Source organism: Aedes albopictus, chromosome 1 (assembly GCF_035046485.1).
Source record: "Aedes albopictus strain Foshan chromosome 1, AalbF5, whole genome shotgun sequence".
Taxonomy (NCBI): Eukaryota; Metazoa; Arthropoda; class Insecta; order Diptera; family Culicidae; genus Aedes; species Aedes albopictus.
The window spans coordinates 244,675,651-244,698,744 of record NC_085136.1 but is presented as its reverse complement, the minus strand read 5'-3'; the positions used below and the strand labels follow the sequence as shown (position 1 = coordinate 244,698,744).

Here is a 23,094-nt window from a genome sequence, read left to right as displayed (position 1 = left end):
CAATGGTATTGTTTATTTGGAACAAATATAATAATAACATTTAATGTAGCAAAATGAAAAAAGTATCGACTTTAATTAATTTGAAGGAGTATTATTTGCTGTCGAGCCGTTTACGACCTAGCGGATAGGGTATAATTATAGTACTAATATCCACAAGATAGGTGATAAATAATTAATAACGGAATATGATGTAGTAATATATAGTATAATGCAATGACAAGTAAAATAATATTTTGAAATTACAGGTAGGTGATTATGAGAAATATTACTCGCCGACGAGTGGTATTATTTTGAAAAAGATCTTTTAAAAATCTTAAATCAAGTTTTATCAACCTTGAGAATAATACCTACAATAGATATAAACGACAACCAAAAAATCTATCTGCGTATTGGATTTTAAAGATGAATGAGTTGAGATAGCGTTAGATTTTGTCATTTTTATATGAATATGTTACTAGAAATAAGAGTATACTTATCGAGGACTAATCGTTCGACTAGTTTAAACCCGGTACAAATGTTCGTCACGAAGAAAAATGTCTACGAATGCCGAATCTATTTTGGCCTATTTGTATAGTGTTCCAACAACTGTTCGCGACACGCCTCACTTCTCCATCTTTTCAATGTTTCCGAAAAGAACACGCACACTTATGTAGAAATTATGACGCGGACCGACGTGACATGCAACATGGCGCTACACCATTCCTCACTACACGACCACAAACGCCATCGCCACCACGACCACCACTCACGGGCAGCAGACATGAGTCACGCGGCAGCAGTCACCTTCGCCATGCAACACACATAGCGTCGCCAGCACTGCGCAACACTGATACGCGCCACCAACGAAACTTGCATCTCACCGGACGCCACTGACGCAACACCAAGTGCAGCCTGGCAAATCAAAAATCACTCCTCTATACCCGGCACTACATTGGTAACGAAGACGTCGCGGAACGCAAATGAGAAAAAAAAACACACACACACACACACACACAACCACAAACTCCAGTGCCGACTCTACCGCGAAACGACCAACACCAAAGCCAGAGAATGATACGCCACCGGGAACACACACTATGCAGGCGGTAAGCACCGAATGTATGCAAAAAACCGTAGCTGAAACGCCCCAACCCCACCATAATCTCGCTCACTTAGGTGGTCTAATCCAGGCCGACCACCCATATTTACACTACTCCAAATTTAGATTGGGCCGTTCACACTTCACACACACACACACTTCAAAACCTTTGCCTTCGCTGTGCCGATGAGAATGAAATGGCGCTGATTTTCAGTACTAATCCAAAACTAAAACCGAGCAAATTTGTCACTAAATCACTGTAATTCGGATAAATTTCGTGAATCCGACACCGTACGCGTATTCAACTGCTTGACCAAAACGTCAGCGGAATCGCAAAGAAATACAAACGCGAAAGAAATGTAACGAGCAGCTCCACACACGTCTGCACGCGGCAACGTCTACTGCGCGACTGCTCACATGACATATAATGGAAGTTTACATGACATTTCATGAGATTTACATGACATATCATGTAAACTTCTGTGAAATCCCACGCTCCAATCATGTGCAATATATGTCACAGAAATTTACACTATCTTTTCTATCTGTGTAACCAATGTCCGCACATACCGCAGTGCGAAAGACTTCCGGCCCCTGACCTTCAAGAGATTGAGGAAGAGGTTGGCCAGTTGAAAACAACAAAGCCGCTGGAGCAGATCAACTACCAAGCGAGCTTCTAAAATACGGTGGAGAAGCACTGGTGAGAACACTACACTGGGTCATTACCAAGATTTGGGAGGAGGAAGTATTACCGGAGGAATGGATGGAAGGTATCGTGTGTCCCATCTACAAAAAAGGCGACAAGTTGGATTGCGGGAGCTACCGCGCGATCACACTACTGAGCGCTGCCTACAAGATACTCTTTCAAATTTTATGCCGCCATCTATCACCGATTGCAAGAGAGTTCGTGGGGAAATATCAGGCTGGATTTATGGGTGAACGCGCTACAACGTACCAGATGTTCGCCATCCGCCAGGTGTTGCAGAAATGCCGCGAATACAACGTGCCCATACATCACTTGTTCATCGATTTCAAATCGGCGTATGATACAATCGATCGAGAACAGCTATGGCAGATTATGCACGAATACGGATTCCCGGATAAACTGATACGGTTGATCAAGGCGACGATGGATCGAGTGATGTGCGTAGTTCGAGTATCAGGGACACTCTCGAGTCCCTTCGAATCTCGCAGAGGGTTACGGCCAGGTGATGGTCTTTCGTGCTTGCTGTTCAACATTGCTTTGGAGAGTGTAATAAGAAGAGCGGGGATAAACACGAGTGGGACGATTTTCACGAAGTCCGTTCAGCTGCTTGGTTTCGCCGATGATATTGATATTATTGCTCGTAAATTTGAGACGATGGTGGAAACGTACATCCGACTAAAGAGTGAAGCCAGGCGAATCGGATTGATCATTAATGTGTCGAAGACAAAGTACATGATGGCAAAGGGTTCCAGGGAGGAATCACCGCGCCTGCCACCCCGAATTCATATCGACGGTGATGAAATCGAGGCGGTTGAAGAATTCGTGTACTTGGGCTCACTGGTGATCGCCGACAACGACACCAGCAGAGAAATTCAGAGGCGCATTGTAGCAGGAAATCGTGCCTACTTTGGACTCCGCCGAACTCTACGATCGAATAAAGTTCGCCGTAACACGAAGTTAACCATCTACAAAACGTTGATTAGACCGGTCGTCCTCTATGGGCACGAAACATGGACCCTACGTGCAGAGGACCAACGCGCCCTTGGAGTTTTCGAATGGAAGGTGTTGCGTACCATCTACGGCGGAGTGCAGTTGGAAGACGGGACTTGGAGAAGGCGAATGAACCACGAGCTGCATCAGCTGCTGAGAGAACCAACCATCGTCTATACCGTGAAAATCGGGAGGCTACGGTGGGCGGGTCACGTCATCACGATGTCGGACAGCAACCCGACTAAAATGGTTCTCGAGAGTCATCCGACCGGTACAAGAAAACGTGGAGGGCAGCGAGCTAGGTGGGTCGACCAAGTGGAGGACGACCTGCGGACCCTACGCAGAGTGCGGAACTGGAGACAAACAGCCATGGACCGAGTGGAATGGAGGCGGCTACTATGTAGCGAAGGCCACCCCGGCCTTAGCCTGACCGGTAAGATAAGTAAGCTAATGCAGTGTGCTATTGGACAAAAACTCCTGATCTGACAACTTTATGTCCGACCACACCAGTGATAGCTACATCATGTCGAGGAGATTGTCTTCTGGTGACGTCCACCAGCTTGTTTATCGATGAAACTTGCAGGAAATGGCAGAAAAGTAATACATAAGTGACCCGATTTTGTCAGAAGACTTTTTTTGCTCTCCTTTAAAACCTGAACAGTTTTTCAAACTTTTTATTCCTCTATGTTCTGTATTCAAGCTGTAGTTTGATGATGAACAATAATTAATTGTTTAAATATTCACCGTAAAACAATGTAAAATGGGGATGACAAAATCGGGTCCTTACTGTATTAACACAGACAAACAGACGTAACACTTCGAACATTTTTCGATTCAAATCATAGTCACGGAAACATATTCGCCCAATGCTAAAATGACTAAGTTTGGCCGACCATCAACTAGGTGGCGGTAGTGAGCAAACGTCAAACTCGAACAAAAACTATGTGAGCACCACGGTTGGGCAGTTGGCCAACTATCAAATTTTGAAAAAAGACCGTTAAATCGGTGTACGATGAGAATTATCAGAGTGTTACGTCTGTTTGTCTGTGGTATTAATATTGAGGATTATGACTTGCTTTGCTATTTCAATTACAAAAATTACTTACGAGACTTCTGATCAACGATGCCATGTGGCTACATTTATGAAAGCATTTTTTTTTTCCTCGTTGGGTATCTATAAGTCACTACGACCAGTTGTTAGATCTATTGTGACATGGAAGCATAGCGGAAACTATTTGACAAAATCGAATTCTTTCCTGATCAGCTTTCGGTTTTTATATACAACTTTTTCTTCGTTCAATTGATTTGACGAAAGCGCCAAACAGCTGAGTAATCTGATGTTTTCTGTTAGAGTTCGGAAAAGTTCTCAGGGACTGCTAACAGTATTCGAGCCATGTTTCCATTATTGCTGCTTCCTATTTTGGGGCGGTTTATATTCATGCTGAAGCATTTCTCTAGCGGGTCTGAAATTTCGCAAGCTTCGGTCTTGCACAGCAACATGAGCCGATAGGATACGGTGGGTGGAGCATGTTGCAAGAACGCCGGATATCAATACTGCAAAGATTGTGTTCGCAATAATCCGGATGGTACAAGATCTTCATTTCGGCACAGCGGAAAAGCTGGGCTGAACAGGTCGAATGCGATTTGGCGAGTATAAAACGTTCCCGAGGTTGGAGAGAAGCAGCAGCGAACCGAAATGTGTGGCGTAATATTGTGGACTCAGTTTTCTTATCTAAGTGAAGATACTAAGCTAAATAAATGAATGAATCATTGTTAAATGGCGCACGAACCTTCTAATAAACGATAATTCAAAAAAACATTTTATTCCAACGAATCGAGAAAAATCTTACTGTAATAAAAAAGAACATCAACGTTGATTTCGAGACAGCGTTGCTACTAATAAATGCTCTCAGTCTCATCGTTTCCGGGTTCGACTGGTGCCCATCATCGAGTTTAGAGTAGTCGGCGTCAGATCCATGGGATTGGCCTCCTCTTGGAGTTTGATGCGTTCGAGCGCTTTTGTTCGATCGTCAAATCGATGCAAATCCATCCAAACCCGCAGGCCCCACTCCATGACCAGCGTCGAGGCGAAAAAATCCGTGTACTATAAAATTACAGTCAAAAAAATCTCCCGTTAGTTCTACCGGAGGTTTAGTTCTTCAACGTAATTTTACCATTCCACGCTCGTCTTCCGGGGTCAGTTCCTGCTCAAGGCACCTTATCATGGCGTAGGCTTGATCGTCGGTGAGGACACTTATTACTTCGGTGTAGTTGCACAGTTCGGAATCGCGCAGTTCGATTTCCGTTTTATTCTTGCATTCATCGTAGATGCACCTCAAAGCGTCTCGATGGTTGTGGAATGTAGCCTCGATTTCGTCGGCAGACAGCTTATGGCAGTTTCTGGAAAATTTGAATGAAGATGTATTCAATAACTGTTGGCACTCAATGGACATACAAAAGTCATTAATTTACATAGTAAATAATAGCAACCCACATATAACCACGCAGCTCAAAAACGGTGACATAAAGCAAGGATTGTAGCTAACTTCAATTTAGCTAGTAAGCTAGTTGAATTTGGCTAGTGATCCAAGAATCACATTGACGTTGACCCTCTTCTGGGCCCATGGCCCTACCAAACATAGATACTTAAATATCGTGGAACGAATGATACAATATGATATGATAACAAGCCGTCACCATTGCAGGAATTGTCATATCGTCCTGTTACCTCCTATCAGTAGCAAGATCACGATGCAGAACAGTACTCCCAAGTCGTTGCATGAAGGGCCAAACCGGAAAGTGAATCCCTAAGTACTTAGACCTATAAGCAATCCACTATGTACAAGGGCAGAGAGAATCTTCTTCCACCAAAAGTTCATATCTTACCGATCATCAACTTGCAATGCATACTAGGACTTCCGTCTGGTAGTTTGCTATAGAGCACATCAAACTTATCGCAGTTTGTTGTAAAACATTAGATTTCAACTTTGATTCGGCTCACTGAATTGCAACCTTGGAAGCGCACACTTTCGCGATTTAGTTGTCTAGCTGTCATCCAACCTGTAATCAGTTCAACACGCTTCCCTATTAATCCCCAAATGGGTTCAATAATGTGCAAATGTAGTACAACGTAGTTTGACAATATGACTCAACTTACCACATTTCTCGAAACCTTTGAAGAAAAGAAACCAATCCTTTCGTTTTTTTAAACCTGCGAAATACTCAACACTAGCCTAATGCCTTCCTCTAGTGGTAACATGATGCCCCGCCAAGTATCCCAAACACTAAGACTAAGACGCCTTGCATGCAGTCGGAAATGTCGTGGTTGTAGAACAATTGATGCAGCAGTTTTGTAGCTACTAGGTACATACTGCTATCATAGCACTCTCGAGGTTAGTTGCGTAGCCTGCAGCAACGAACATCGATGACTCGCTTTGGGGAGTCCACCGGCGTAGCATGCTGTCGCTTATAGCCAGTTTCCCGAGTGGTCCCTTTGTTCTCGGAAGGCAGACAGTGGCAGAGTCGATACCACGCCTATTTCCAACTACACAGCAAGTATCAAGAACGGATACCGCGTGTACAGCGATTTGACGTTCCCGCGATTAAGGCCAGCACACATAAGGACGTGTCGACATGGGGCTTCCACCTGCACCGATCTTGCCGAGACCCCTTTCTAATATACTACTTACTTTCAGTCCTGGGCACCCATTGTGGTGCAGAGAGCCAAATTCGTTGTTGAGGCTGCGCCGCCATGAGCCTCTGGGTCTGCCTCTGTTGCGATGTCCTGCTGGGTTGGAGTCTAACGCTTGTTTGAAGATTTCGTTTCCGCCCCTGCGTAGAGTGTGGCCGATCCACCTCCACTTTTGCTCCCGAATTTCTGTCGCTATCGGCTTTTGATGACATCGACGATGAAGCTCCACGTTGGAGATCCAATTGTGAGGCCACCATGCACGAACTTTATACCGCATCTATTGATGAAGACCTGCAGCCGTTGCGTGTTCTTCACTGATACACACCAGGTTTCACTGGCGTATAGCAGCACAGATTTCACGTTCGAGTTAAAAAAATCGGATTTTGGTGCGTCGACTGATCTGGTTGTTTTTTCATACATTTTTTTTAACTCGCAAAAGCAGTCCTCGCCTTCTTGATCCGTGCACCTGTGTCGATCTTGGTGCCGCCATCGGCCGCCATTAGGCTACCAAGATATTAGAAGCTTTCAACATTCTCCGCTGATTGCCCAGCTACCTTAAAGTTGAGCTTGGAGAGCAACGTCATCAGCCAAATCGAAGTCATTAAGTTAGGTGCTCTATGGTAATGGGCTGCCACAGCAATCCACGATTTGGTTCACGGTTAATCGCATCAACCAGGATCTCGTCGATTAGAATGAGGAACAGTAGCGGTGACAGTATACATCTTCGCCTCACTCTGCACGAAAATGCCCTGTACTGTGCTTCAATGAGGCCGATGATTTTCTCAGGGAGACCTTTGCGCCTGAGGACTTCCCACATGTTTCCGTGATTGAGACGGTCGAAGGGTTTTACGTAATCAATGAACACCAGGTAGGGAGACTCTTGGAATTCATTGATTTGCTCTAGGATGATACGGAGCGTGACAATATGGTCCACACAGGATCGTCCGGCACGGAATCCTGCTTGCTGCCGTCGGAAAGTGGCGTCAATCTTCTCCTGTATCTTTGAGAACGATGCACAGCAACATGATACCTGCCAATTATCGCATACAGTCAGTCCACCCTTTTTGGGTACTTTTACTAAGACGTCTTGTATCCAGTCGGCCGGAAATGTCGCGGTTTCCCATATGTTACAGAATAATTGATGCAGTAGTTGTGCGGATACTACGGGGTCAGCTTTGAGCATCTCAGCTGATATGCGAACGACCCCTGGGGCCCTGTTCGATTTCATGCTACGGATGGCTGTTTCTATCTCCTGCACTGATGGAGCTTCGGTGTTGACACGGGTAATGCGTTGAACTCTTGGCAGATCATGCTGAGGTGTTGATGGCGTGACCGACACTTGAAAAAGTTTCCAAAGTGCTCGAAGCAGCGTTTCAACTGGTCAGCCGGGTCGGTAAGTAACTGCCCAGACGTGTCTTTCACGGGCATCGTGGCATTCATCTTGGTCCCACTAAGGCGACGTGAGACATCGTATAGGAGACGGATGTCGCCGGTTTTTGCGGCTTTCTCGCCTTCGTCGGCTAGGGAGTCCGCCCACGCTCTTTTGTCCCATCTACATGAGCGTTTCCTTCTCGAGAGCCGAATAGCGCTGACGGGCTACGGCTTTGGCTCATCGTGTTTTCGTTCGCCCTATCATGGCTATGGCGTTCCTTCGCTCCTCTATCTTCCTCCAGGTATCATCTGTGATCCACTGCTTTCTTCGGGTGCGTAGCTCACCCAAATTATTCGGTGGCGATGAAGGCGTTCTTGATGGCGCTCCATTGATCTCCTACGCTTTCACCTTCTGGAATATTCGCAGCACGGTTCTCTAGCTCCTCGATGAAGGACCTTTTCACCGCAGCGTCTACCAGACGGCGTGTGTTGAACCGGCGTTCGATTTTCACCTCCTGTCGATGGATCCTAGCAATGAGCAGTCGGATATCGCCAATTAGGAGATGATGGTCGGACGCAATGTCGGCGCTACGTTTGTTCCGCACATTATTTGATTTTCCGTGACGCCATCACGGGAAACACATGTAACTTTGTGCACTGGTCGATGAGGAAAGAACGATCCCCCAATCACCATGTGATTGTTGCCACAAAACTCTGCAAACAGCTCTCCGTTTTCGCCCGCTTCTCCGAGACCACGGCGTCCCATGACGTGCTCATAGTCCGAGTTGTCGGAACCAACCTTCGCGTTGAGGTCACCCATGAGGATCTTGATATCACCTTTCGGAATCTTGTCCACGACAGCATTCAGTTGACTGTAGAAGTTTTCTTTATCTTGAAATTCGGCAGCATGGATTGGCGCGTAACATTGGATCATGGTGAGGTTTCAAACCCGTGTTCTGTTCTGAATCTGGCTATAATTATCCTCCTATTGATAGGTTTCCACTTCATGAGCGCAGCGTGGGCGTGAGCGCTGAGCAGGAAACCAACTCCACGGTGGCGAGGAGCGTGTTCACCTCGTAGGCCAGGGAATAGCAGGATTTGACCCGACGCCAATCTGTGACAGCACCCGCCACCCCGAATTTATATCGACGGTGATGAAATCGAGCCGATTGAAGAATTCGTGTACTTGGGCTCACTGGTAACCGCCGACAACGACACCAGCAGAGAAATTCAGAGGCGCATTTTGGCAGGAATACTTTTTTACTTTGGACTCCGCAGAACTCTATGATCGGACAAAGTTCGCCGTCACACAAAATTGACTATCTTCAAAACGTTGATTAGATCGGTAGTCCTCTATGGGCACGAAGCATGAACGCTACGTACAGAGGACCAACGCGCCCTTGGAGTTTTCGAACGGAAGGTGTTGCGTACCATCTACGGCGGAGTACAGATGGAAGACGGTGTGGTAACCGAAATCTTGACCCCGAATTCTAAACGCGAACATAGAAATTCTGGCATCTATAAGCCGCAAAAGTAGAATCTAGACTGAAGGCTTTTTCTTTCAAAACCGATTCTCCACCGTTCACGTTTCTCATCATCACACGCATACATACACAAACTCTGTCTCGTGCCAATCTTATTCATCCTCATTCATTTTTTCTTCGCCCGTTCATCAACCACGGCAAAGCAGCGTTCCGTTGAAGCGCGCTTTCCATTCTCGCCTTCACGAACACTATTATACGCTGCCATTGAACGGCGTCGGAGGTCAGCAAGCACAAACGTCAATTGTAAAGCTCGCCGCCCTCACCGCATAGGGTTGAGCGATCTCGTTTGTGTCAATATTATACACGGAGAGAAGTAATGGCACATTTCTTATAATAATTCTGATTGTGCAGATCTTATCCACCACATTCGCCCCCTTCTCTACTCTTCAAATAAAAATCCATCGAAAATCCAATCCAAATCCAATCTACATCCAATCCAAATCCAATCCAAATCCAATCCAATCCAAATCCAATCCAAATCCAATACAAATCCAATCCAAATCCAATCCAAATCCAATCAAAATCCAATCCAAATCCAATCCAAATCCAATCCAAATCCAATCCAAATCCAATCCAAATCCAATCCAAATCCAATCCAAATCCAATCCAAATCCAATCCAAATCCAATCCAATCCAAATCCAATCCAAATCCAATCCAAATCCAATCCAAATCCAATCCAAATCCAATCCAAATCCAATCCAAATCCAATCCAAATCCAATCCAAATCCAATCCAAATCCAATCCAAATCCAATCCAAATCCAATCCAAATCCAATCCAAATCCAATCCAAATCCAATCCAAATCCAATCCAAATCCAATCCAAATCCAATCCAAATCCAAACCAAATCCAATTCAAATCCAATCCAAATCCAATCCAAATCCAATCCAAATCCAATCCAAATCCAATCCAAATCCAATCCAAATCCAATCAAAATCCAATCAAAATCCAATCAAAATCCAATCCAAATCCAATCCAAATCCAATCCAAATCCAATCCAAATCCAATCCAAATCCAATCCAAATCCAATCCAAATCCAATCCAAATCCAATCCAAATCCAATCCAAATCCAATCCAATCCAAATCCAATCCAAATCCAATCCAAATCCAAACCAAATCCAATCCAAATCCAATTCAAATCCAAATCCAATCCTAATCCAATTGAAATTGAATCTAAATCCTATCCAAATTCCTTCCAAAGTTAATTCAAATCCTTCCAAGATCTAATAAACATATAATCCAAATGCAATTCACATCCAATACAAATCATAATCCAAATCCAAATCAAATCAAAATCCAATCCAAATCCAATCTGAATTAAATCCAAATCCAATCCAAATCCAATCCAAACCCAATCCAAATCCAATTACAATCCGGTTCAAATCCAATCCAAATTCATTCCAATTCATATGCAATCCAATCCAATTCAACCTTATATCCAGTTCAAATTTTTACTCAGTCTTCAAACTTGATCTGTTTGTCTGTGGTTTAGCTTGAACTTTGGTTTTATTTTTTTTTGCTCGATTCTTTGCATGCGTTTTCTACAAGCTTGATCTTTCACAAGCACTTACTTTGGCCTTTCGAAAGAATGATTTTTTTTTTCGCCGCTCGAGCTTTTGCGAGCATGGCTTCTTTTACTCTGCTTGAACTTTTACAAGCACCAATTGCAGAGTCTGACCCAAATCCAATCTAAATCCTATCCAACTCTATCTCCAATCCAATTCAACCTTAAATCACGTTAAAATTCTACTCAGTTTATGAACTTGGTCTGTTTGTCTGTGAACTGTCAGCTTGAAGTTTCACAAGTTTTTTTTTGGTATTATTTTTTTTTGGCTCCGCTCCGCAGGCAGTTTTATTTTGCTTGAACATTCGCAAGCGTCGCAAGCACTCTTTTCTGCTTGAAAGATAAATGTAGCTTGATCTTTCGCAAACAGAAATCCACTTACTTTGTCATTTCGTAAGAATGATTTTTTTTGCCGCTTGAGCTCTCGCAAGCTTTTTTTTCTTTTACTTTGCTTGAACTTTCGCAAACACCAAACCAATAACCCAATCCGACCCTAATCCAATCTAAATATAAACGAAATCCAATCAAATCGATCTTTAATCCAACCCAATCTTCAAATTCTACTCAGTTGATCTGTTTGTCTGTGACTCAGCTTGAACTTTCGCAAGCTTTTCTTCTGATTCAGCTTGAACTTTCGCAAGCTCTTTTTTTCTGCTTGGTCTTTCGCAAGCATTTCCTACAAGCTTGATCTTTCGCAAGCATTTTTACTCAGCTTGAACTTTCGCAAGCGTTTCTGCCGATTCAGCTTGAACTTTCGCAAGCTATTTTTTTCTGCTTGATCTTTCGCAAGCCTATTTCCACTCGCTTTTTCCTTTCGCAATTCTCCGCTTGAACTTTCGCAAGCATTATTTTTCTTTTCTGCTTGAACTTTCGCAAGCATTTTTTCACCCGGCCGAAAACCTCTTTTTTCTCAATTGCAATTTGTAAATATACTTACCATACAGGAGCATTTGCTGCGCCATTGTGGTAACCGAAATCTTGACCCCGAATTCTAAACGCGAACATAGAAATTCTGGCATCTATAAGCCGCAAAAGTAGAATCTAGACTGAAGGCTTTTTCTTTCAAAACCGATTCTCCACCGTTCACGTTTCTCATCATCACACGCATACATACACAAACTCTGTCTCGTGCCAATCTTATTCATCCTCATTCATTTTTTCTTCGCCCGTTCATCAACCACGGCAAAGCAGCGTTCCGTTGAAGCGCGCTTTCCATTCTCGCCTTCACGAACACTATTATACGCTGCCATTGAACGGCGTCGGAGGTCAGCAAGCACAAACGTCAATTGTAAAGCTCGCCGCCCTCACCGCATAGGGTTGAGCGATCTCGTTTGTGTCAATATTATACACGGAGAGAAGTAATGGCACATTTCTTATAATAATTCTGATTGTGCAGATCTTATCCACCACAGACGGGACTTGGAGATGGAGAAGGCGAATGAACCACGAGCTGCATCAGCTGCTAAGAGAACAAACCATCGTCCATACCGCGAAAATCGGGAGGCTACGGTGGGCGGGTCACGTCATCAGGATGTCGGATAGCAACCCGACTAAAATGGTTCTCGAGAGCAGGGATGCCATATATACAGATTTATCTGTATTATACAGATTTTTGAGCACCTGTACAGATTGCGTTTATATGAAATACAGATTTTTAATTTGTATAGGATACAGATTTTTAATTTGTATAGGATACAGATTTTTCACCCAAATTTTGTATGGGAGACAGATTTTTAAACAAGTGATACTGAAAATCATCTGGCATCGCTGCTCGAGAGTCATCCGACCGGTACAAGAAGACGTGGAGTGCAGCGAGCTAAGTGGGTCAACCAAGTAGAGGACGATCTGCGAACCCTATGCAGAGTGCGGAACTGGAGACAAACAGCCATGGACCGAATGGAATAGAGACGGCTACTATGTACATCAGAGGCCACACCCCGGCCTTAGCCTGATCGGTAAGGTAAGTCCTTCAGAGATTCTTCCTGGGCTTTCTTCGAGGATTCCTCCTGAAACTCCTTCGGAAATTCCTTCTTGAATTATTTCGAAGATTCCTCCTGGAATTCCTTCGAAGATTCTTCCTAGAATTGCTACGGGGTTTCTTTCTGGACTTCTTTCGAGGATTCCGCCTGAAATTTCTTCGGGGATTCCTCCCGGTATTCCGTCGGGGATTTCTGTCGAAATATCTACCGTAATTCCTTCTGGAATTTCTTCGGAGATTCCTCTTCGATTTGCTTCGGAATTTCTTCTTGGTTTCCTTTGGTAATTCTTCTTCGCTTTTTTCGGAGATCCCTCCTGGAATTCCTACGGAAATTCCTTCTAGAATTTCTTCGGGGTTTCCTTCAGGAATTCCTTCTGGATATTTTTCATTGATTTCTCCTAGAAATTCTTTGGGGATTGTTTTGAAAATTCTTTCTGGATTCCTCCTGGACTTCCTTCATGCATTCCTTCTGAAATTCTTTCGGGGATTTCTCTAGATATTCCGTGTGGATTCCTCCTGAAATTCCTTTGGTGATTCCTCTTAGAATTCTTTCGGAGATACCTCCTGAAATTCCTTCAGAGATTCCTTATGGAATTCCTTCGGGATTTCTTTCTTGAATCTCTTCAGTGGTTTCTCTTAGAATTCCTTTGGGAATTCCTCCTGGAGTTCGGGGATTCTTCCTAAAGTTTCTTCGGAGATTCCTCCTATTCTTCAGGGTTTCTTCTTGAAAATTCGAGGATTCCGCTTGGAATTCTTTCGGATATTCCTCCCATAATTCCTTAGGTGGTCCCCCTGGGATTCCTGCAGGTATTTTTCCTGTAATTTCTTCGGAGATTACTCCTAGACTCCCTTCGGAGACTCCTTCTGGAATTCTTTCGGGGCTTCCACTTGGAATTTCTTTGGTGATCTCTCTTCGCATTTCTTCATAGATTCCTCCTGGAATTCATTCGAGGATCCCTCACGGAGTTCCTTTGGGAATTCCTCTTGGAATTCTTTCGACGATTTCTCGTCGAGTTCTTTCGGCAAGTATTCCTAAAATTATCTCAAGGATTTCTCCTGGAGTTCCTTCAGAGATTCCTTCTGGGCATTTTTCGTGGATTCCTCCTAGAAATTCTTACGAGATTCCTTTCTGAATTTCCTTGAAAATTACCGCTGGAATTCTTTTGAGGATTCCTGCTTAAATTTCTTTGGAATTCCTCCTGGATATTTTTCATTGATTCAAAGGCGCCCTCACGCCGCCTTTTGTCTTTTGCTATCTCAAAAATGATTGATAATTTCACTGTTCCCGTCACGACCGTCGATTTGTTTTGTATCCCAGCCGGTGAGGAAAAGTAGATTTTAACGCGATTGGATATCGTAGAGGACTACAAATAGCCGGATAGAAAAAAACACACTGTGTTCTCTGCCTAGTCTATTCATACACTGAAAAATTATTATTGAAGTGAAAGGATAGCCTTATTGTACAACTTTGTTGGGTAGCGCTGTCCATCAACGACGTAGACACATTTTCGGCCATCTCAGACACCAACCCTCCCCCTCGTAGACTTTTGTCGAAATAAAATTTTCAAAATTATTGTGGATTGTATCCAATGGATGTCATCAATTATTTTTTCAGCACGTTCGTGCATTCTTAATACGAAATGTGGATGTTGGGACCAAGTTTGGGACAGAAACAAGAAATGGAACCGTTTAAAACGTTGTACCTTGGATTCATGATAATTAATGAATCCGGTGCTGTATAGGTGTTTAAAAATAGTTTAAACATTGAGCATAACAAGCACAAATTTATTTGATAGCAATAAACTGTTTGAAACTATTTGTCGTTTCGATGTTTGTTTTTGTTAACAACAAATAAACGTTCAGTTCTTTTGGCAACACGGCCGGATATTGCATTCGCTCTAAACCGCCTCCGCTAATAACGTAAAATTCGTCGCGTTTTCGATACTAAAAATTAGTAAATCATCCGTGTTGGATAACCTTCCGCCGTTTCCTACTCGGGGAGGTCAAAATGTCCCCACTAAGTCCGGGATAAAGATAAGATGTGACTACGATAAGGCACATAAAATCGCGTCCCACACCGGTGATTCAGATGCAGCAAATCCTGAGTGCTCTAAACGTCAAAAATTGAGTCACTCGGGCCAAAAAGCACACTCCGCTGATCGAACTGCTCAAGTCACTCAGCAAGCCCACTCGAACATGAGCTCCGTCATTCATAACAATATGTTTGATGGACTGCCTAACGATGTTGAAGATGCCTACGACACAGGTCCTATGAATCCAGTGTCGTCGCCGACGATCAACGAATCTAAAAAGTTTAGATGTCCGCCGATAACCGTCACAGGCATAACTACAAAAAATCTCCGCGAGTTTTTTGCTACTGAGAATATTCCCCAGGACAAGTATCACATGAAAACCATCAAAAACGGTGTTCAACTCATCCTTGGTAACAAGCAGTATTTTCTGCAAACGATAATCGCCCTGAAGCAAAAAGAAGTGCAGTTCTACAGTTTCGTCCCAGCTGAAGAAGTTCCGGTGAAAATCGTCCTGTCGGGGTTAACGCAATTCGATCTCGACGAGTTAAAGGAGGAGCTTAACCGTTACAATGTATGTCCGAAAGACATTAAGGTGTTGTCTGTGAAAAGCAACGGTGCAGAAGAAGATGTGTTGTATCTCCTTTTTTTTCGCGAAAGGAACAGTGAAGCTGCAGGAATTACGGCAAGTTAGAAGCCTCTTCAACCTATTCGTTAACTGGAGACATTATGTGAAAAAGAAGAACGACGTAGTTCAGTGTCATCGTTGCCAGCGATTCGGCCATGGGAAGACTAATTGCAACATGATTCCTTCGTGTGTGAAATGTGGAGAGAGACACGAAACCACCAAGTGCAAACTACCAGTGAGAGAAAAACTAAGTGATAGTGAACGCTCTAATCGCACACAAGTCAAATGTGCAAATTGCAGTGGAAACCATACGGCAAACTTTCGAGGATGTCCCACTCGAAAAAACTACCAGAAGTGGATTGAAGAGCGTGCCGCTGCAAATCGTAAGCCCCAAAAGTCGTTCTCTGCCTCCGGAGGTCAGCGGCAATCGTCAAGCTTAAGACAACATTCCTTCACGAATGTTAACAATGGTCGCCCTCTCTACTCTGAAGTAGTCCGCACTTGTGAAGAGACTGACGAAGGCAGAACGAACCCGGAGCTGTTCTCAATTTCGGAGTTTCTATGTCTAGCTCGGGACATGTTTCACCGTCTACAAGGGTGCAGAAACAAACAAGAACAATTTGTGGCTCTCTCTGAGCTGATGCTAAAATACATCTACAATGCCTAATCATCGTAGTATAAAGTTGCTTAACTGGAACGGAAGATCAGTCCTCCGTAAACAGCTCGAGTTCTTCGATTTTCTTCAGCGCCATGAAGTTGATATTGCAGCTGTCTCAGAGACATGGCTCAGAACGGCGAACTCGTTTCATCACCCTAACTATGTATGTCTACGTGCGGATAGACAAACTGAAGATGCAGCAAGGGGAGGCGGAGTTATGCTGTCTATCAAAAGGGGAATTAAGTACGAACAAATTGATTTCACTACAAAAGTGATCGAAGCAATCGGCATCCAGGTGGACTGCAGTGGTACCCGTATCAAGATCATTTCGGTCTACTTCCCGGGTGCTAGGCACAGAGGAGACTGGCACCATTTTAGAAACGACCTACGGAAGCTAACTGAAGGCGATATTCCAACGTTTGTCGTCGGGGACCTGAATGCCCGAAGTCGTCAATGGAACTGCAGCAAAGGCAACAAAGCAGGTAGCCAACTTCTACAAGTACTAGCCGCAGAAAACTTCTTCATCCATGCGCCGGATTCTCATACCTTCTATCCCACGGGCCGGGGGCGCGCATCTACACTGGACATAATCCTCTCCAACAATTTGGTGAACATGACAAAACCAGCCGTTGTCAACGAATTGTCATCTGATCATCTGCCAGTGTTATTTACAGTTGACACGAATCCTTCGGAAGTTGCAACAGACAACACCAAATACTGCTATGCCCGCGCAAACTGGCGTAGGTTCCAGCGAGTTATCAACGAACGCATCGACCTCAATAATCCCAACTTGGAAATCAACGACGTAGCGTCCATCGACAGTGCTATCGACTTTTTCAACAATAGTATTCTACATGCGGAATCGTGCTCTGTACCCAAGCTTCCTAGTCGGCCATACGAAGTGCCTGATATACCGGAAAACACCAGACAGTTGATTCGTCTCCGAAATCGCCGTCGACGCCAGTGGATTAGATCGAAGGATCCGTTCTATAAAGTCATCGTGGAAGCACTCAACAACAGGATCCGCGAAGAATGCGCACAATCACGTTTCCGTAAATTCGGGGAAGTAATGGATCATTGAAGCCGACTTTTCCGCTACTCACCGCATCAAAACAAAAGCGCCACCGTATATGGACGGTAACACAGTGACAGTAGTCGAGTTACGTCAAACACACAAGGCTACGGTGGCGCTATCTGTTCATTTCATAGCGGCCGTTTTAGTTATTTTAGTGATCCATTGCCAATATGCACCCAGGCGAGGACAAAATGTGGAAAATCTCAAGAGCGCTTCGTAAAAACTGTAAGTATACTCCCCCATTGCGGAGTGACGGTCAATTAGTGGCGTCTCCTCAACGAAAAGCAGATCTCTTGGCCGAAAACTTTGCAGCAGCCCACAACAACACTGCAGACAGCGACCCTGACACATCTAGAGTGGTAGAAGAATCAATTCGCCAGATCCACGATTCGCCGAGTGAACATGACACCAACTATCTGGTAAGGCCAAAACAAGTACAAGAGATGATCAAAAAAATTAAAAATAAAAAATCTCCAGGATGTGACAAAATTTGCAATCAACTTTTAAAACATTTGCCACGCAAAGCTATTATACTCCTGGCTCGGATCTTTACTGCATGCCTGAAATTCTGTTACTTCCCATGTGGTTGGAAGCATGCGATCATCGTACCTATTCCAAAACCTGGCAAAGATATTACGAATCCTTCCAACTATCGACCCATCAGTTTGCTATCTTCGCTGAGCAAGCTGCTGGAACGAGCAATTCTCTCTAGGCTGGAACAGCACCTAGAGACAGCTCATGTAATCCCAGATGAACAATTTGGGTTTAAACGTGGACATTCCACTAACCATCAATTAGTGCGACTAATTAGCCACATCAAATCAGGTTTTCACAACAAACAATCATCGGGAATGATTCTGTTGGATTAGAGAAAGCCTATGATTCCGTGTGGCACGACGCCATACTACACAAAATGTTATCCGCTGGTTTTCCTGTTCGATTGATAAAAATTGTTGAATCGTTCATCAAAAATCGCAGCTTCCAAGTGATCGTCAATGGAGTGTTGTCTGGAAGGAAAAACATTCCTTATGGAGTACCTCAAGGTTCAGTTTTGAGCCCAACTTTATATAACATATTCACGGCAGATGTTGTTATGGTTGATGGAGCTGAATATTATATCTTTGCGGATGACACTGCTTTTATTGCGACAGACCGGGATCCTGAAATAGTGATAACAAAGTTACAAGCTGCTCAAAGTGCACTCGAAGAATATCAACGGAAATGGAAAGTGAAGATCAATCCTGCCAAAACCCAAGCAATCTACTTCTCCAACCGACGTAGCCCTAGGTATCTACCGCAAAGGTGTGTTATCGCTGGAGGACATGAAGTTGAATGGTCAACAGAGGTCAAGTACCTAGGATTAAACCTAGACCAGAAGCTGAAATTTGCACCGCACGTGCAAAAATCCCTACAGAAGTGTGACAAGCTAGTCAAATCTCTGTACTCCCTAATATGTCGTCGATCTCGTTTGAACAAAACAAGTAAACTACTGCTCTACAAGGCCATCATTCGCCCAACAATTACGTATGGATTCCCAGCTTGAAGTAGCTGCGCGAGAACCCATCGCAAAAAACTACAAATCAAACAAAATCGACTACTTAAGATGATGTTAAATTTCATTTTTCATTTCATTTTCATTTTGCAGCATTTGGTGGGGCAATGAGAGCGCAAGTCAGTCCAAAGCCGATGATAAGGAGGGGTAATGGCTGAATAGTCTTTGCTGACCACATAAACGCCATGGGATAGGAAAAGGGTATTTTGGTGTGGGATTAGGGTGTTGGTACAGGCTTGACAATATCAATGCTATTCAGATGCAAAATAATTTTAAGGCTCAATAGTGAATCGCATACCTTCCAAAACCAAAAAACAATAATTCACAAAATACCAAACAAGTCATAGAAAGAAAAAGCGCCCGATTGTTTATTTTGTCAATTATAACAAACGGAAACTTCTACCCTCTCCGACTCGCCAGTCACCCCGGAAAAAATGTCCCTTCAGTTCTGGAAAATATATTATTCCCAATTAAGCCTTTAATCGAATTGTCCGCGTGGTCTTGTAGTACCCCTGCTAGGTAAGAATCAGTCATTGCCATACATATTAAATGCTAGACATGACCCCATGGATAGCATTTGCATATGTAAAAGCTTTGCTGATGTGACTTTCCTATTAGGCAATTCTCTCATCTCATGTTTGTCTTCAAAACCTTATCAAGCTTAGAAAATTGAAGTTGATAAACAATACATTACAAGGTTCGAATTCCCATAGAATGAGATCATTCATTCGCACTACAACACTATAGGAGATAATACCACATTGGCTGATTACAGTACAAATGTGAAAAATCTCCCTTTTCCCCCTATCCGCAACCCGGGGACGCGCCCTGTTGGATTTCGAAAGCCTCGGAGAATATTACAAACCTTCAATGGCATTCCCATAAACTAACCCACATTGCCCATTCAGGGGTCTGACTGGGCCTATTACCCTCCCTCAGTTTGTAATATTCTCTCCAACTTGGAATTATATTTTCCCGACACATAAATGACTTCGACAAATGTTCGATATACCTACTATGCAGCGTCATGATCAGTATAACTATATCAGATGACTTGAAGATCTGATTCTTACAGAATTGTTTGCCATTGATTATACATTCAGCTATTCCAATCATTGCTGCAAAGGCCATCGACCACATGCCTGAAATCAAAGCTTCCTGGAAGATATAATCCAAGCCCAGGGTACTTAAGATGATGTTAAATTTAGATCCTTATCATCCAACAAACGACCTGCACCAGGTAGCCGGAATCAACACCATCGATGAATTCATCTTCAAACTGCTGCCCAAGTTTTGGGACAGCTGCAACATGTCGGAAAATCCGTTACTACAAACAATTCCCCGCCCTCTGTGATATTAGTATATAACTGAAACTTTCCTTATACTATCCCAAAATCTAAAGTAATTGCAAAGGTTTTCCCTCGATTTCTCCTTTCTAGATAATTATGTGTTATTGAGTTAAATTTAAATCGCCATATGTATGAAAGAAAAACGTTACTGATGAAAGGATCTCCAAATCTCAGTCCAAGAAAAAGTGTATATATGTTAAGACTAAAACAAACAATAAACGATAAATAAACGTTGTGAAATTTGTATAGGATACTATTTTCAACCATATGATTGTCAATATCAAACAATAGTTGAAACCACAACCATAAGCAAAATCATATTTTAGTTTGTTTCAACAAATACACATAGATAATTTGTTAAAATGTGTTATTATTTGCCTATTACTTTCTACTCGTACCGTTTGTACTCAGCGAATACGAAAAGAAAAACTCATGCTTAAGCTACAAAAGAAAAAAAAATATCAAAAGAAGTGCTACTCACAAAATAGGAATATCCAGCAGGGACTTATCCTCGGGAAACATCTTGTTCAGCTGTTCCAAGCCGGCGATCGTTTTGCGCATGTTTTCCTCTTCCTCCTTCAGCTTTTCGTGATCGACTTGAAGTGGAACGACTTCGGCAGCAGCAGCAGCCGCCACCGCCGCATCCGCTGGGGGTTCTTCTTTCTCCTTGTCCTTCTTTCCCTTCCGGCGCTTATCCTGATCCTTATCCTTGGAGGAATTTTCGTCCGACTTATTCCGACTGGACTTTTTCAACCAGCCTTCAATCGATTTGGAGGAACTCCCGGTGGGAGCGTACTCCTCGTCGTCCTTCCGGCGCCGTTTGGCCGCGCTTGAGGACGATGACGACGCTGGCGGGGAAGCAGTATATTCGCCGGAGCTCATCAATCCACTGTAGCAGACGCCGGTTTTAGTTTTCCGCGGTAGTTGCGTGCGCTTGCAGTCCTCGGTGCCTTCGGGTTTGGCACCGCTGCCAACTGCCGTAGCTCCCGTCAGCTCGTCGGTGCTGTTGGATATGATATCCTGCAGTAGTGGGGACCGTTCGGGACTGAACATATCCTCGTCGCTACGATTGAGGGTGGGCTCTACTTTGGGTGGTTCTTCTTCTTCCTCGTCGTCGGTCCCGAACAATTTCATGTCCTTCTCACGGCGACGCCTCTTGCCGATGGTGGAACCTTCCAGGGAGTTAGAATTCGATGATTTCAGATTTGTGTCCGACCTGTTTGAGAAATTATATAATCTTTAAATTGTTTGCGATGTTCTAGGTAAACTAATAAACTCCCAACTGCAGAACAGTCATTATTAAATTTATCAATTATGTGCTTCGGATTATTTTTGATTCTTGATAATTTGGTTTTAATGAATATAACTTATAAAGCAAAATAGATCCCGTCAAATTGTTAAAGAAATCTTACCTGGTCGGAGTGCTCAGACTTCTCGGAACGTATGCGACCTTGTCCGGTAGGGAGTCCTGGCTGGAAGTCGGTGTGTACGGGTCCGGTTCCTGCTTGATATTCTCTTCGATTTTTCGAGCCTTGTAGCTGGACGAATAGGCTGGCGATTTGCCATTGATGGCCGTCGGAATGTACTCCATGGAAGCGTTCGACCCGGAAGATCCGGATTTCTTCACCGGAACCGGTGTGTACTCCTGACTCTGCGACGGCATTTCCTTCAGTTTTTTGTTCTCCTTCTGCAGCCTTTCGATGAGCTTCTTCTTCTCTTCCAGCTCCCGGAACAAATCTTTCGTTGCATCCGAGATGTGGACCACCAAGCACTCCCGGTGCAGCTTCTGATCGTCATCATTGAAAACAACATTCAGATGCGCCCGTGCGTTCTCATCCCTAAACTCGTACCGCAACAAATAGCCAGGTTTTCCGTCCAACCGACACTCGTACTCCTGGTTCAGCTGGCATCTACTGTCCTCGGATTTGGCCCGCTCGGCAAACTGCTTCCGGCACACGTCCCCCAGCTTCCGGTAGATGATTTTCCACACTTCGGCTGGAATGAATTTGTTTTCCGCTCCAACCGTATCCCACGGTCGCTGGCAATCCGGGTGAACGATCAAATCCATCAGCACGTACTTCTTTCCGACCTACAAGGGGGAAGAGCAAAAATCAACAGGCTGTTCCTCAGCTCCAAGGTACCTATAGTAAATGTTTTGGTTACCCTCATCTTCTCGATAAAATGCGACAGGATCATCGTGGCGACAGGGATGTTTTACAGCAGCAAGGTGGAGAACTTTCAGTGTACACAATTTTTCTACATTAGAAGCACTAAATTGCGAAAGAAATCAAAAATTAACAACTTAAAATAAAATGGAAAATTTGCAGAACGTCTTTTCTTGCGAATGGATGTTTTGATTGATTTCGTTCGAGTGTCGTCGTCGTCCGTCCGCCACCGCCAAATTGTCAACAAACAACTCGCCGAGGGGCGCTTGGATGTAAGAGGTCGTTCATAAATTACGCAAAGCTACGAATCAAAAGCCAGTGCACTAGAGTGCGGCTTGTTTTAGAGGTTTTTGAAAAAATATTGTTTTTTATTTATTTATTTATTTATTTATTGCGCGCAAACCCCAAAATTTTATTCCCACCTTTGGGTTTCCGCGCCGAAGACCCAGCGCCAGATTCGGCGACAAAGAAAACTGACAGCAGTCGCCGGACAGTTGGCAATCCTGATATTTGACGGTGGCCGCCCGGTAGTCATGGGAGTGGATTGTTGTCACGCAAATAGATCTTTTCGCTGAAAATGTATGTGTATTGAGTTATTGTTGACAGATTTTCTGCAGTGTTAGTGTGAAATTCAGTGATATTCTGTATCGCGTAAGCCTTCGCTGGAAGAAAACGTCATGTTGTTCAGCGAAGCAAGGAAAATTTTCAGTGAAAAA

At 43.8% G+C, this 23,094-nt stretch overlaps 2 protein-coding genes and 1 pseudogene across 3 annotated transcripts in view; all 3 read right to left on the bottom strand.

Annotated features, from left to right (window-relative positions):
• LOC109411881 (dedicator of cytokinesis protein 3) overlaps positions 1–23,094 on the bottom strand; it is a 681,785-nt gene that overhangs the window by 447,752 nt on the left and 210,939 nt on the right. The window lies entirely within an intron of this gene.
• Positions 1–23,094, bottom strand: part of LOC115262273 (small ribosomal subunit protein eS4-like) — a 203,078-nt pseudogene that overhangs the window by 74,772 nt on the left and 105,212 nt on the right.
• Positions 4,582–22,602, bottom strand: LOC109412715 (uncharacterized). Its single transcript, XM_062846531.1, has 5 exons — positions 22,377–22,602; positions 21,626–22,302; positions 20,695–21,429; positions 4,949–5,174; positions 4,582–4,878 (listed from the first exon to the last, which is right to left on the bottom strand). Exons 1-5 carry the CDS (start codon positions 22,407–22,409, stop codon positions 4,690–4,692), a joined length of 1,860 nt encoding a protein of 619 aa, XP_062702515.1. The 5' UTR covers positions 22,410–22,602; the 3' UTR covers positions 4,582–4,689.

Coding starts and splice junctions, on each gene's coding strand:
- LOC109412715 (XM_062846531.1), bottom strand. CDS start 22,409: ATGATCCTGTCGCATTTTATCGAGAAGATGAGG. Junction 22,303..22,376: donor ATTTTATCGAGAAGATGAGG/GTAACCAAAACA, acceptor TCCCCCTTGTAG/GTCGGAAAGAAGTACGTGCT. Junction 5,175..20,694: donor CTGCTGGATATTCCTATTTT/GTGAGTAGCACT, acceptor CAAATTTTCCAG/AAACTGCCATAAGCTGTCTG.